The sequence below is a fragment of the Palaemon carinicauda genome, chromosome 28 (genome assembly GCF_036898095.1).
Source record: "Palaemon carinicauda isolate YSFRI2023 chromosome 28, ASM3689809v2, whole genome shotgun sequence".
Classification (NCBI taxonomy): domain Eukaryota; kingdom Metazoa; phylum Arthropoda; class Malacostraca; order Decapoda; family Palaemonidae; genus Palaemon; species Palaemon carinicauda.
Window position 1 is genome coordinate 43,761,428 of NC_090752.1, and position 16,433 is coordinate 43,777,860.

General features: G+C 42.4%; 1 protein-coding gene across 5 annotated transcripts in view; it reads right to left on the reverse strand.

Annotated features, from left to right (window-relative positions):
- LOC137621537 (uncharacterized) overlaps positions 1-16,433 on the reverse strand; it is a 165,596-nt gene that overhangs the window by 37,006 nt on the left and 112,157 nt on the right. For all 5 annotated transcript variants that reach the window (XM_068351908.1, XM_068351911.1, XM_068351912.1 and 2 more), the window contains 2 exons: positions 2,850-3,043; positions 27-245 (listed from right to left, as the gene is read on the reverse strand). In XM_068351908.1, coding sequence (XP_068208009.1) covers positions 27-245; positions 2,850-3,043 — 413 coding nt within the window. The remainder of the gene's footprint in view (positions 1-26; positions 246-2,849; positions 3,044-16,433) is intronic.

Sequence of the window (16,433 nt, forward strand, 5' to 3'; positions counted from 1 at the left end):
CTTTCAATACCTAGCAAACAACTGACCTGCCTGAGCAAGATTCTTCTCAATGACAACATGATGGCTGTGTAAATCCTGAATTTGCAGCTCAACTGGTTCAAACACAACCTGGAAATGTTGAGATGTTGACTTTACAGGGAATAGACCCTGTGTTTCTGCCGGATTAAGCGTTTTGCTAGTGTAATTCACTATTCCAGAACACACAATGGTTGAACCTTCCATAAAGTCTGGGATCCCACAAATACCTGAAACATATATGAAGTAAGAAATAAAAGTAAGTTATAACAATAAAATCATATGAAAAAAAATTGCAAAAATTTAACTATAACTTGTGCATTACACCAAAGAATGATTAAACCCTAGTTATTCTAGAAAATTTTTATCCCAATTGCCAAACATGCCCTATTTTGGGATGAGAAGATGGTTTTTGTACTGAATCATAAAAAATTTTCTGCATGAAGTCAGTTTAAAAAACTCTGAATAAAATTTTATACAATTACAAAGTGCAGATTGTCACTGATCTACGTTTCCCCGACTTAATATACTTCGATCTTAAGATGGCAATAGCGATAAAACAAAATTGTAAAATCTTTAAAATTTGGCACGACAGGTAAATGCAGCATTAAGAAATGAAAGGATGGTACCAAGATGTATGCATATCCCACCTTGTGAGATGTCACACTTGATGGTGGGTTTTGGTAACTCAAAAGCCCAATACTGTAATATAAAGGAAGCAGACAGGACCTTTGAAAGAATTGAAAGAAATAGAGCAGTTACTGTTCACCTGGAGGATTAATACTCAAATGTGTATGTGGCTTTGCCTCCTCATAATCCAAGCAAAATCAGATATGCCTTTTGATGTCCTGAAGAAACATTATGATGTTGCTACCTACACTCAAGAATTTTTGGAAATTCAAAAGCCACCATAATTTTCATAGCATCAAGTTTAGTGGTGCTGAAGAAACCGAGATATTCAAAGCATAATTACACAAGATCATTGTTGAGGGAAGATGTAAATCTTCAAAGTTGACAACACATCTTTATTGGAATCGAATGCCTAAACAGGCTCCCATATTCACAAAGCCAAAAATACTCTGGAGATGTTTGGAATTACTCTAGAAGCTGAAGAACTCCCAAAATGTGCAAGATGAAGAGATAACACAGGATTTCACTAAGCTTGCAAAAGAAAGAAAGAGCAGAAGAGGAAGAAGATAAAGAAGAACCAAAGACAACTTTTACAACAAAATAATTGTCAAAAGGCATTTTTTCTTTAACAAAGGATTAAAACTTTTTGACATGATAGATGTCAACTATGAACATTTTGCAATAGAGTAGTTGAAAAACAAAATTACAAAATTCTTGCATATTACAAGTTGATCTATGAAGAACCAAAAAAAAACTCAGCAGTTTACAATGGTTATATTTCTCACAACAACCTCTGCATTGTCATATCCTTCCAGCATATTGGATAATTGACCTTCTGTCTAATGAAGACTCTTTAGTCAAAATAACAACTGAAGAGGAGTAAATTGATGAACCTACACTTTATCATTGTTCTCTTCCTCTTCCAAAGTTAAAGTAACCATCAACAACCTAACATCATTCATTCAAGTATTGAACGTTGATTACAAAATACTACAGTAAGTTACTATACAGTACGTGCAATTCCATGTATGATACACACAACTTTAGTACTTTCCTTTTAGAATAATCATGCTAAAAGTTTTTATAACAGTTAGGAATGTTTCCTGAAAATACTTTCTATTGAATTGCAGTATATACAGGTAGGTTAAGCATTTACCATGTTATTTTTCATTCTACATAACGTGGTTTAGGATAATATTTGTGTACTGTATATATTAGCCAAAAGTATTAACTAGGCTTCATGAATGATAATGTTACAGTATTTTTCTGCCAAAACTGTTGCTCACAGTTTTTTCCTTCACTGTGAATTGTTCAGTTTGTCTAAAGTATCATCATCATTATATAATTAATACCTAATTTATAACCAAGCATAAATTAAATAAAGTATTTGTTCATTTAGTCATTCCTCTAGCTTGCAATTCACAGTACATAGCTTAGGCTAAGTCTGTTATATACAAATGTTAGGTAGGCTAGCCTATATACGAACACAGTACAACTGTATAATCACTAACTGAATGGCTTTCATAGATAATGGGAATTATCATTTAATTGCTTAGTATTGATTAAGGTATGACTGCAATAACAAAACAACTAACAGCAGTCCTAAACTATAGTTGGTAGTGTGTAGCTTTAATCAATCATTCTAAATTTGGTTATTCCGGCAATTCAGAGAAGCTTGGTCCCTAAATGCATCATATTAGTGACAGTATAGTGCAATTAAGCACAGTGAATAAAAACAAGAAGATATAAATACAGGTACAATATATGTAAGCATAATTAGCAAACAAAATACTTTCTTCCGATATGATGATAAAATACTAATATCATATCCTACATGAAAATTCCAATGCATTAAGAAGTCATTATAAAGATATGAACTGAACCATAAATGAAAGGGTAGCACATTTAAATCAGCTTCACATATTCACACTTCTTTCAGTAAGGAACTGGAAATAGATGTTTCTTTATCAGGAAATGTTTTAAAAACCAGAGGATAAAATTTAACAACAAGAAGGAAGGCCTAAAAGGTTAGACAAAACTATGAGATTTCCTGGTTTTTACTAGCATCTATTCCCTTTAAAAAGTTTTCTTTGACAAAACAATATTCGCATTTGCATGACTGTGGTACATAAATCAAAGCACTTTAAAATTCTAGCAAAACTTTGAGGTAAGAACTACAATAAAAATGACAAGGACTAACTTACCAAGAATACAAGCTCTTTTTTTAGGTCGTAAAATGGGAGGGTCTAGGTTCTCTACCGACACTTTTATATTGGAATCAGACTGGTCCACACCAGGCAACCTTCGTTGGATAACTTTCAAAATCTTGGTTGTATATGCCATGCTACTTGTGCCCTTTAATATATGCAGCATTAATTGCATATTGCAGATTAATATCCTGTGAAAAGTAAAGATTTTATCACTAATACAAAATATGGTAACACAGCACTATACCGAAAACCAAATGCAGTAGTAAAAATTTTTTTTAAATTTATAATTTTTCTAGCAATAAAAATTCCTGAGGCCTCTAAAATAGAGAATGTTTTTAGAGGACCTTGAGAAGTTGTTGTAAGTATTAAGGTAGTTAATGACAGGTGGTAAGTAAGTGTGAGTAGCACCACCCACTCTCCTGTCACAAACTTTTCACTTTAGATCTTTGACTCAGGACTAATAGGGGTGGTTATGATGGAAGTTTAACCTAAAAATGACTCATGTTTGTATAGCTAGAAATATACAAATTACTTTCAGATTTTGTTATTGGTTCCTACACATATACAAACCTTTTGTTCTTTAAAATATGAATTCTTTTGTTGGTGGGTAGGAAGTCTCCATGGTCTTGTATGGGAGTGGGAGAAATATGGATGAGTACCATAGGCTGATAAGGGTTGCACAGTATTTGGTTATGTACCTGGTACTCAGTCGATGAATGTATAATTATCCCAAAAGGGAAGATGAAGTCTGGAATGAAATGCTATACCTGGCGCAAGGTTGTCAATGGTTACACATTCATTCCATAAACCTCCAACTCATGAAGGGAAGATGGGGAGAAATACTTTTTACAGATCCCATGTGACAAGAATGTTGCTCAGAAATGTAGCTTACCAGCACAAATGTTTGATCAACCGTGTAATGGTAGGAATGTTTTATCACCAAGTGGGGGAAGGAAATAAGAAAAGGAGCTAGCCATTCTACCTCTCCTCCAGATTTACACTGAACATGTTACCATAAACTAGATGCTTCCAGTTCCCTATGGGAGCTGCTCTGGCTACACAACTAAAGCTACCACCACAGGGTTAAGAACAAAAGTACTGAAGGACTTGTGGGTATACTGTACTTCCTTGAATAGAAGGCTGTGAAAGTTGTTTGGTACCTCCTAACTCCTTCATCCCCTGTCCAACTGCAAGATTCTTTGGAGTCTAAAGTGGGATCAATAACCCTGACTTCATTAGCTCTAGTGTGAGCTGGTACCTCGACCCTGTCAAAAAATTGAAAAGTATACAATTTGATAGTCTCACAAAGCCAGAAAGGGACCATCCTTGAAACCTCTTTTTTGGTTCTGCCAGTGCTATGTAAAACTTGCTGACACTCAAACCTGAGATAATGAGTCCTTTTCAGATAGCCCTGTGAGCCCTCCTGGACACAAAACGTCTCCTGCTGAAGCATCAAGAAATAAAGGGATGGAGAAGGTCTCGAACAAGGGGCGTTTGTCGACAAGCTCTGAGTTTGTTCACGAATTCAGGTACAAAACATAAAGACTTTCTTTCAAACTTCTGAGATAAACAAGCAAGTCCATGAACGGTACCTCCTTACTTGTTGATGTAAGCTAATACTGCGGTGTTGCTGCTTATCAAACTGACAAGTGTTTTCTCATAACATTGTTGGAATGTTTTTATCTCCAGAAATGTTAATACAGATGTATTTCTTCTGCTGACCAAACATCTGATACAAAAAGGTTGCCCAGATAAAAAACCACACCCCTACTTTGACACATCTGAGAACAGTTGCATGTTTGGAGGAAGAGTAATACAGCATGGTTTTATTATGATAAATGTAACTGCAATATTAGCTAGGAGATTAGAACCGACATAATTAACTATATATCTTCAAATAACTATTTTGAACCCATTTCCTATAGTCAGAGGATAACAACCTAGATACTTAGTTTGATTGAAAAATTCAGTCAGTGACTTGACATTAATTTCTCATCTTATGTCTAAGTTTTCTTAATGGTGGAATGAAGTCAAAGCATGATGACTACCAGGAGAGTATCTAAATAATAAATTTTATCATAAAAATCTTGTTTTTTCTAAGGTTTCATATTACATTAATGCTCCAAGAAGCTAAAAAGCAGTAAAACCCATCTCCCCTTCTCTTGTTACTCATGTCAGACACGACCCTCCTCAAAGGTAAGGTGCAAGTTAATTTGTCAATAGAGTACAGTACTGTATCTATATCATATTGTGAATTATTAGTTTGTAATCATTTCTGATATCATCATTTCCTCCTACGCCTATTGACGCAAAGGGCCTTGGTTAGATTTTGCTAGTTATCTCTATCTTGAGCTTTTAAATCAATACTTCTCCATTCCTCACCTCCTACTTCATGCTTCATAGTCCTCAACCATGTAGGCCTGGGTTTTCCAACTCTTCTAGTGCCTTCTAAAGCCCAGATGAAAGTTTGGTGAACTAATCTGTCTTGGGGAGTGCTAAGAGTATGCCCAAACCATCTCCATCTACCCCTCACCATGATCTCATCCACATACGGCACTTGAGTAATCTCTCTTATAGTTTTGTTTCTAATCCTGGCATGTCATTTGACTCCCAATGTCCTTAAGAGGGTTTTGTTCTCAAATCTACAAAATCTGTTGGACATTGTTTCATTGTCATACCAAAACTCATGTCCATACAGTAACACCGATCTCACTAAACTGATATAGAGCCTGATTTTTATATGTAATTTCAGGCGATTTGATTTCCAAATTTTACTTAACCTAGCCATTGTCTGATTTGCTTTTTTCAATCTTTCTGAAATGGTATTACATATTCTTCAATAACTTTCATTACAATCCTTTAAAAAGTCCATATTGTATATGTATTTATAAATGTGTGTAACACATCACGTGAATTTCCTTTATTTCTTATGGAAAAAATTGTCTTACTTTACAAGTATTTTAGTTTGCAAGTTCATTCCCACAATGAATTAAACTTGTAAACCTAGGCAATACAGTAATACCTCTAGATACAAAAGTTTCTGTATACTAAAAATTCATTATACGAAAAGGCATATGAAGATTTTTTTTTCTCATATTTTGAAAAAAAAAACCCTCAGGATATGAAATGAAATTTGCCCGGACGCCGAAAATTTATTTCAAAATTTGCGCGCCGTACAAACTGTAAACTTGCCACCATTGTCTTGCTCTCCCATTGGTTATCTCCCTACCTTGATGCTAGTTACTGCCATAATATCCTGCTCTCCTGTTGGTCACCCTCTTTCCCATCATGCATATATGTATTGGCATTCCTCGACCATTTCGTTTCAGCAATGCTATCGTCCTGGTTGAATTGGTCTTAGTAATTTTAATTTCGTAGTTATAGGTCTTATGTTGCTTTATTCAACCCGTAATTCTATAGCCATGGGTTCTAAGCATGTTGCTGAATGTTCAAGGAAAGAGGAGGAGGATGCTTTCTATGGAGACAAAGCTAGAGATAATCAAGAAGTATGAGGGTGGCATGTGGTCAAGTGTGATCGCTAAGGAGTATGGGCGAAATCCGTCAACGATAAGCACAATCCTTAAACATAAGGAAGTCATCAAAGCAGCTGGTAGGTAGTAGGTTGGCCAGGGCACCAGCCACCGGTTGAGATACTACCATTAGAAAATTATTGGGTCCCATGACATGTCAGACAGTACTAGATTGGATCCTTCTCTGGTTACGGTTCATTTTCCCTTTGCCTATGTGTACACCAAATAGTCTGGCCTATTCTTTACATATTCTCCTTTGTTCTCATATATTGGACGACATTAAGATCACAAAATAACTCTTCTTTGATCAAGGGATTAACTGCTGCACTGTAATTGTTCAGTGGCTACTTTCCTCTTGGTAAGGGTAGAAGAGACTCTTTAGCTATGTAAGCAGCTCTTCTAAGAAAAGGACACTCCAAAATCAATTCATTGTTCTCTAGATTTGGGTAGCACCATAGCCTCCCTACCATGGTCTTTCACTGTCTTGGGGTAGGGTTCTCTTGCTTGAGGGTACACTCGGGCACATTATTCTATCTTATTTCTTTCCCTCTTGTTTTTCAAAGTTTTTATAGTTTATATACGAGATCTATTTTATTGTAACTGTTTTATTCAATCGTCAATTACTTCTCTTGTAGTTTATTTCCTTATTTCCTTTCCTCACTGGGCTATTTTCCCTTATGGATCCCTTGGGCCTATAGCATCCTGTCTTTCCAGCTAAGGTTGTAGCTTAGCAAGCAATAATAATATTAATAATAATAATAATAATAATAATAATAATAATAATAATAATAAGGGTGTGACTGTCCTTTCTAGTTAGAGGAGACTTCTCCTATGGATTAAGGACAAGGAAATCGCTGGAGACATGATCACCGAGATGATAATCTTCCACAAGGCTAGCTCCATTTCTGGGTCGACCTGTGGCGCCCGGTGAAAAGTCCTTCTTGTATGTCTTTTCTGATAAAACCTTCCAATTATACCAGAGAAAGATAAAAGCATGGAATGCTGAGGTTACAACCCTCGCGCGAGCACCCTTTGGGTGTCGTGTATAAAGCAAAGGCGCGTGAAATCCACTATTCACAGGTTGTCTTCCATTTAGTTAATTCCTTCGTCAAAGGGATGGGCCGATACAACGGCCCTAGACACACCCCCATCGCCGCACCACCCACGCCACGACGCGAGCGCCATCTGAACAACATCCTTCTTTTTGGAATACAAAGTGTTGAATTGTTTTGTTGTGCTCTCGGTCTTTTTTATCAATCGTGGATTTATTTTGTCATGTCCGAAGCTCCATCTTCACACATTCCAATGTTAAGTACCATAGTTTGTTTTGACAGTATTTTATTGTACCGGGCTTTTGTTTTATATCCAGTATAGTCTGTTTTATTATTCCCGTCTGGCCTTTCATGGCGGCCATTGTTTGTTCACTGTTTGGGAATTCATCTTTGTCTGCCCGTTTAGTACTCTGTCACTTAGGTTCTTGGTTAAGTCCCTGGCCTTATGCCTTTAGAACCGTTATTATTTTGATTTTTGTGTATTTATGCTCATGGTACTTTTTGCTAGTAAGTCCAGCCTACGAACGAGATAGCGATTTAGCTTTGTATTTGTTTAGTACCCGCCCCTCCGAGGCGTTCGTCACTCGACTGTGCTATTTATTTTAAGTTTTAGCAGTTGCTATTCTTCGATCGTAGTGTTTTATGGATGTACAGGTTTATTTTATACGTTTATAATAGTGTTGTGTGTTTTTTAGTCCTGTTTTTGTGTTTAAGAGAGCGAGAGCTTGGGGTCCCCGTTTTCTGTTCGCAGTCACGAGTTACCCCTTTCTCTCGTTTTCTTTCTTAGCTCGGTGGGGGAGCGGATTTCCCGTTTTCCGTTTTGTGCGTTCAGCGGGTTCTCCCTCCCTCACCTCTCCCCCTCTGGGTGGATGATAACTTACGAGTTATTTTTTTTCGTGACTTTTCAATTGTTAGCGTTATTTTGGTCCGTGTTTCGTCCTCTCCCCGTTACAGCTCGGGAGTAGTTATGAACGTTTTCCACTCCGCCTTGAGTTATACTCCGCCATGAGGGATTCTCAATAACTTTCGTTCTATTGTTATATTTATATTGTTTACTACATGGGACGGGCTTCATATTGTTTAGATACGACCCTCCGGTGGCCCTTACTTCGGTCTCAGGCCACGGCCATATCCACAATAGCCTTTGTTATTACAACTGTGTTTGTTATTCACAATATTTATTCAGGACCTTTCTTCTCCCTCCGGCCTCACCGGAGATCGTAAATACGCTTTACTATAATCTAAGCTTTAGACTTTAGCTGCGGCTTAGCTTTTTATCTTTCACAATTGAATTATTAGCCACAATTGAATTATTCAGGGCATCTCATTATCCTCCGGCGTCACCGGAGGTCGCCCAAACACTTCACACTTATAGTTGCCTTAGCTAATTAGCTAAGGCTCCTTTATTCAGGACATTTCATTACGCTCCGGCCTCACCGGAGCTCCGGCTTCACCGGAGGTCGCCCATACACTTCACACTTATATTTGCCTTGCCTTTAGCTAAGGCTGGTGTTTATATTTATTTTAAGGGCATGTCACTGCTTCCCCCACCCTTGGAGGTCGGCGGATTGCTTTAAGTTAATTATCCTTATGTCATTAACAGACATTGGGTGCATTACAAATATACTGTACAGACAATTGAATATTAAAGTGCCAACAATGGTATGGGGCGGTATCAACTTAAAGTTAATATTCAGTTGTTTGGTCAATGCAATATGGGTGCTTAGGGAATTCAGTGAGTGCCGGAACTCTAAAATAATAGGTTTTTTATCCCTTATCAGAGTTTCAAGCAACACCAGACTCATGTCTCCTTTCTTTTACAGAAGGCCCGTTGTACTGCTGAAGGATGCTCTGCCTCGTTCAGCGACCCCGTTGGGCATGACCTCTGCCGGTCGCATGCTCACTGCTCCATTCCCTTTATCCAGGAACCGGGACAGGCCCAATACCCTGTTTGGTTCCCGGATTTGTGCCCGCTCTGTTACGAGCTGTCGTCAGTTCTGCTGAATGATGATGTAAGTGGGTTTTCCCTTTGTTCCTTATTTCTTGTTGGCAGACACTAATATAGACATGAATATGATATACACAGTATATTTGGGAGGGCAAACCCCCTCCTCCATCACTAATCACTGCAAATCTTACAGGCCGATGATGTCTCTCTTCGGTCAGCAAGGGCTACTCTTCGTCCGTGGGTGTCGGGCTTTGGCAGGAATGCCCCGTCTGGCGCACCCTATCTCCTCGATGGGGACATGGCCTACCGTCTCTTCCCAGGCTCGACTACTGCTGCAGTCTCCCCTGACCTTGCTGCCCCTTTAATTGAAGAAGTCAGGGCTACCATTTCCGTGGAGGACGAACCCCTCGTACCGATGGACATGGCGGGTCTGGATATAGACGTAGAACCCAGGGACGAGCAGGTAAGTGGTGCCGAGTTGGTGGAAACCCTTTTCTCTCCTACTCCCTCTCCTACCTCTTCCTTTCTAGGTTTTGATAACTCTAAGGCTTCTCCTCGGGATCCCTCTGCCTCCGTACGACCCAAGGTGAAGCCACTTCGAACTTATAAGACTTCAGCTTTGCCAGTATCAACGTCACCGGTCCCCAGACCCTCGACAGCTCCTGATATTCATATTGCTCCTCGTAAAACCACTACTCCTAAGAAGTCTAAGTCTACCAAATCCAAGAAAAAACCAACGGGTGACTTTCAGGTACCCTGGGCTGATCTCCTCCCCATCCAACTGATCAAAGGATTGGTCAGGGATCAAGTTCAACATCACTCTGGTGCAATAACAGAGATTAAGGATATGATGGCTACTCTGATCCGCGCCGGAACTCAGTTTCCTCCCCCTTCTGCCCCAGACGCATCGAAGCTGCCGCCCTTCGATAAAAACAATCCTTGGCGGTTTGCTTTGCATGCTCCATTCGTAGATGGTTCCCTAACTCTGGAGGGCATGGGCACCCGCCCTCTAGAGGACCTGGAGTTCTATCCCCCAGGCCTAGCATTCCCGTTCAATGGTTTTGTACGGTTAAAGGAACATGCATTGGTCCGTATGGACAAGGTACCGAAGGAAACGGTCATATTTCCAAAAGAGCAGGCCCAGGCTATCTGGGCCAGAACACTAACAGAGTGGGGGTGTATTAACTCCAAGCTCACCCCACACAAAGGTTCCTACACTATTTTCACGACAGCGGCCTCCATCTCTTTGCCGCTCATAGACAAAGTCACAGAGCTGACTATACAGGCCATCAAAGAAGGCTCTTCCATGCCGGCTCTCAAGGAAACGGACCCCACCTCTTTGCTTATTCCGGGTTCCTCGGCAGCCTGGGATGCTGCGGCTTCTACCTTCACGGTGGGGAAACTAGACCCGGACTGTGCCTCTACTCTTTTCTCTGAGAAGCTTCCCAGATTAATAGAGAGTCTTCTCAAAACTGAGTTCGAGACCCGTACTAGACTTGCTAGGTCCCTCCAATCCATCACCTCCATGGAGTCCCTAGCATCTCTTTACCCAGAGGAAACGCTGTTCAGAGTCGCCACAAAGAACCAGCTGCTATCCTACCAAATAGATCTCCATGACTTCTGGTCAGCTCGGGTTAGTTGCAGGAAGTTCGTTCTGTCGGAGGCCACCATCAGGCATGAGCCGAACAGACTGATAGCGTCCTCCTGCTGGGGTAAGACCCTCTTCCCTCAGACCGAGGTGGATAAGGTTCTTCAAGATGCAGCGAGGGCAAACCAGAATTTGCAGGTAAGGTGGGGTCTCTCAGCCAAAAAGAGGTTCGAACCCCAGAGACACACGTTCTTTAAGAAGAAGCAGAGGTTTAGTCCTTACAAGGCGGCCCGGGGTACCTCGTCCCCACAGCCTTCCGCGGCCTCGACTTCTCGACAACAGGCGCCTCCTCAGCAGGTAGTCTACCTCGCTGCTCCTCCTGGTACACAGCCCAACCCCTCTTGGATGCCCTCACCTGCATACAACCCTGCCTACGAATCCTCCGGTTCCTTTCGTGGATACCAAAGAGGGAGTTCCAGAGGTAGAGGACAGTTCCGCCAACGTGGCGGGCCTAGAGCAAGGGGTTCCCGTGGAGGGAGGGGCCCTAAGTTCACTCCCTCCCAATGATGTGATGCCGGTAGGAGGGAGACTTTATCACTTCCGGGATCATTGGACCTTCAGTCCATGGGCTCACGGCATAATATCAAGGGGCTTGGGTTGGAAATGGTCACAGGGATCCCCTCCCCCACCGGTGACCTTCTTCCAGAGACCCACTCCCATCCTGGAAGAGTACACGGCGGAGTTACTCAAGAAGAGAGCAATCAAGCGGGTTCGATCCCTGAAATTCCAAGGCCGCCTGTTTACAGTCCCAAAGAAAGACTCGTCGGCGTTGAGGGTAGTTCTGGACTTGTCGAAGCTCAACTCTTACATCCTTTGCGACAAGTTCCGTATGCTGACTATCTCTCAGGTACGGACCTTACTTCCCCGTGGGGCCGTCACCACCTCTATCGATCTTACCGACGCCTATTATCATGTCCCAGTAGCTCGAAACATCTCTCCTTACCTAGGCTTCCGTCTCGGCAAGAGAGCCTTCGCATTCAAAGTCATGCCCTTCGGTCTCAGCATTGCCCCCAGGGTATTCACGAAACTGGGGGAGACGGTGCTCGAGCAACTCAGACACCAAGGGATACAAATCGTCGCCTATCTGGACGATTGGCTCATTTGGGCCCAGTCGCACCAGGAATGCAACAGAGCTACGTCGAAGGTACTCCATTTTCTCGCCAAACTGGGCTTCCAAGTCAACCTCCGGAAGTCCCGCCTACAACCATCAAGCCTCTTCGAATGGTTAGGCATCCGTTGGGACCTTTCATAGCACAAGCTCTCCCTTCCTCCCAAGAAGGTGGGGGAGATAGCTTCCAAGGTCAGGAACTTTCTCAAACACAAACAGGTGTCCAGAAGAGCTTTAGAACGAATCCTCGGCCTACTCCAGTTTGCCTCACTGACCGATCTCCTATTAAAAGCCAAACTCAAAGACATCAATCGAGTTTGGAGATAGAGGGCGACAATACCTTTAAGAGACAAGACCTCGAAGATCCCCTCTGTCTTGAAATTGAGACTACAACCATGGTCCGATCGGAGGAACCTCTCCAAGTCGGTTCCTCTACAGTTCCCCTCTCCACAAGTGACAATTCATACCGACGCGTCTCTGAGTGGTTGGGGGGGTTACTCCCAACATCAGATGTTTCAGGGCTCTTGGTCACCCGCCATGAGACAGTTCCATATCAATGTTCTCGAAGCCATGGCGGTGTTCTTGACCCTGAAGAGAATCTCCCCTCCGAGGTCGACCCACATCAGAGTAGTCTCAGACAGCACGGCCGTAGTCCACTGCCTCAACAGGGGGGGGGGGGGGTCCAAATCACCCAACCTGAATCAGATCCTGGTCACTATCTTCACCTTGGCAGCCGACAAAGACTGGTTCCTGTCAGCAACTCACCTAGCAGGAGTCCAGAATGTGATAGCAGACGCATTATCCAGGACGAGCCCACTGGAATCGGAGTGGTCCCTGGACATACACTCCTTCCGGTGGATACTCAGGCTGGTTCCAGGTCTCCAGGTAGATCTATTCGCGACCCGACTCAATCACAAACTCCCATGTTATGTGACACCGAACCTGGACCCTCAGGCTTATGCCATGGACGCATTAACCCTGGATTGGAACCATTGGCAGAAGATCTTCTTATTCCCTCCAGTGAATCTTCTACTGAAAGTCTTGCACAAACTCCGCTCCTTCAACGGGGCAGTAGCTTTAGTGGCACCTCACTGGCCAAAGAGCAGTTGGTTTCCTCTCCTCCTCGAGTTGAAACTCCGTCCCTTCCGGATCCCATTCCCCAAACTGACCCAGGTGGTCCAAACTCGGACTGTGTCAGATTCCTCAAGGATAGCCAAAACCCTAACTTTGTGGATTTCATGAAGTTTACGGCACGTAGGGACGCAAACATCGACCCAGATAATGTCCTCTTTATAGAATCAGACAAAAGGGACTCAACGATTCGCCAATATGATTCGGCGGTTAAGAAACTAGTGGATTTCTTAAGGACTTCAGACCATTCGGTTATGACTCCTAATTTAGCCATCTCCTTCTTTAGGTCCATATTTGACAAAGGCCTAGCAGCTAGCACTATAACCACCATTAAGTCAGCTCTGAGGAAAGTCTTCCTGGTTGGGTTTAACATTAACCTGGCGGAGTCTTATTTCTCATCTATTCCAAAAGCATGTGCTAGGCTTCGACCTTCGGTTCGTCCTCAAAAGGTCTCTTGGTCTCTAAATGATGTCCTCAAACTGGCCTCCGACACGGACAACGAATCCTGCTCTTATATCACTCTTCTTAGGAAGACTTTATTTCTAACAGCTTTGGCCTCGGGTTCCAGAATCTCGGAACTAGCAGCTCTCTCACGAAACTCAGAGAACATGGATTTCCTCCCTTCAGGTGAGGTACTTCTTTCACCAGACAGGGCGTTCCTAGCTAAGAACGAGGACCCCCAAAATAGGTGGTCCCCTTGGAAGATTATTCCTCTTCGCCAAGATACTTCTCTATGTCTGGTCACCACTCTCAGGGCCTTTTTAGCCAGGACTGCTACCCAATCGTCTGGCCCCTTGTTTATCAGAGAACAAGGAGGTACCATTTCCATACGTGGCATTAGGCAACAGATCCTATACTTCATTAAACAAGCCAATCCGGGATCATTTCCCCATGCTCATGATATCCGATCGACAGCTACCTCCATCAACTATTTCCAGAATATGGACTTTGATAACCTTAAGAAGTACACGGGTTGGAAATCTCCTATGGTCTTCAAACGCCACTATCTAAAGAACTTACAGGCTCTTAAATACCCAACAGTTGCAGCTGGGAGCCTTATCTCTCCCCATTGATCTTTTGTTCTTCCTTTCATCCATCTCTTCTCTTCTCCCTCCTACCCGCCACTCGCACCACGACGCCGCTTCCTTGGTGGTTCGTTAGCCCTATGTGTATTACATATTAGGTTAATATGATTGTAACTATTATTGTTTTCCGTTGTTATAAGGTTGGGATATTCTTAGCCATGTCAGTTTTGTTGCATGTTTTCCTCTGATACTCAGAAGTTTCCCTGTTATCATGTTTGTTTATCCTTACTCTCACTATGCCCTGTGGCTAGTTTATGTTTTATGCCTACTTACCTTAATTATATATGATTTTCTTTACATGGTGTTGTTTCTCTCCCCTTATTAAATTAGTAGTTATTGTTGGGCTTGGAAGGCATTCTCTGGTACATTTTCACCGGGCGCCACAGGTCGACCCAGAAAAGGGATTTTGACGAAGGAAAAATCTATTTCTGGGGAGAGACCTGTGGCGCCCGGTGAAACCCTTCCCCTTATTTTACACGATCCCACCCTTTCCTTTCCAAGCCATCATGGCCAATACAGAAGGATGTTGTTCAGATGGCGCTCGCGTCGTGGCGTGGGTGGTGCAGCGATGGGGGTGTGTCTAGGGCCGTTGTATCGGCCCATCCCTTTGACGAAGGAATTAACTAAATGGAAGACAACCTGTGAATAGTGGATTTCACGCGCCTTTGCTTTATACACGACACCCAAAGGGTGCTCGCGCGAGGGTTGTAACCTCAGCATTCCATGCTTTTATCTTTCTCTGGTATAATTGGAAGGTTTTATCAGAAAAGACATACAAGAAGGACTTTTCACCGGGCGCCACAGGTCTCTCCCCAGAAATAGATTTTTCCTTCGTCAAAATCCCTTTTTTGGTGATCTCGTACATTCTCAGGCCGAAGACGATGCAGGAGAAGGGACATCACAGTAGGCATCCACAGAGTTCAAGGCTTCACGCGGATGGTTTAAGAATTCCAATAGACGGACTGGCATTCCTTCGGTGGTGCGGCATGAGGAGGCTGCCAGCTCGGACACGAAAGTGGCCAAAACCTTTGTTACGAAGTTTGATGAGTTGACTCTCCAGGATGGCTACATTCCCCAGTAAGTCTTCAACTGTGACAAAACTGGACTTTCCTGGAAAAATAAAATGCCTCAGATCTATATCACTGCGGAAGAGAATAAACTGCCATGGCATAAGCCTATGAAGGACAGGCTTATCCTTGCACTCTGTGCAAACGCCAGTGTAAGAACAAGCCCCTACTGGTGTATCATTTGGAGACTCTTCGAGCCTTCAAAACCCACAAGTGCTAAAGGAGAAGTGTCCGGCGATGTGGAGGGCTAATACGAAAGCCTGGGTAACACAAAGGTAAACCTTTATTTCAGTTCGACTGTAAAAAAAAATATTTGGAAGAGAACCACCTCCCTCTGAAATGTTTTCTGGTATTGGACAACACCTCTGCTCACCCTCCTGGCCTCGAGGATGATATCTTCCTAGAATATTCACCTATCAAGGGTTCCTACCTTCCACCTAACACCACTTCTCTCCTCCAGCCCATGGATCAGCAAGTGATTTTGTACTTCTAGAAGCACTATACGGAAATGTCTCAAAATCAATGACAGCACAAACATCACCCTTCGTGAATTTAGAAAGGAGCATTTCAATGTTGTCTTATGCCACAGACTCATTGATCTAGCATGACAGGAAGTTTTGAGACACACCTTGAACTCTTTGTGAAAGAAGTTGAGGCCTGATGCCGTCTCCGTACGAGACTTTGAGGGATTCGACGTAGGCCTAGGTGAAGGCGAAGCTAAAACAGTAGACGATCCTGAACTTATCCCACAACGTGAATTTAAGGAAATTGTTTCAATTGGGAAGTCCAAGGGGCTGGTTGTCGATGAAGACATTAATGAGCTTCTAAGGAGCACCAAGAGGTACTTATGACCGACAACCTAAAGGAGTTGAGGGACATGCAACTGAATGGCATTCAGGAAAAGTTCTCTGGTAGCAAGGAGGAGGGCACAGATATGACTACAACGGAAGAAATTAATGAGATGCTATATCATTACTGCATCATAAACTGGTAGCTTTTGTAGAAAAGA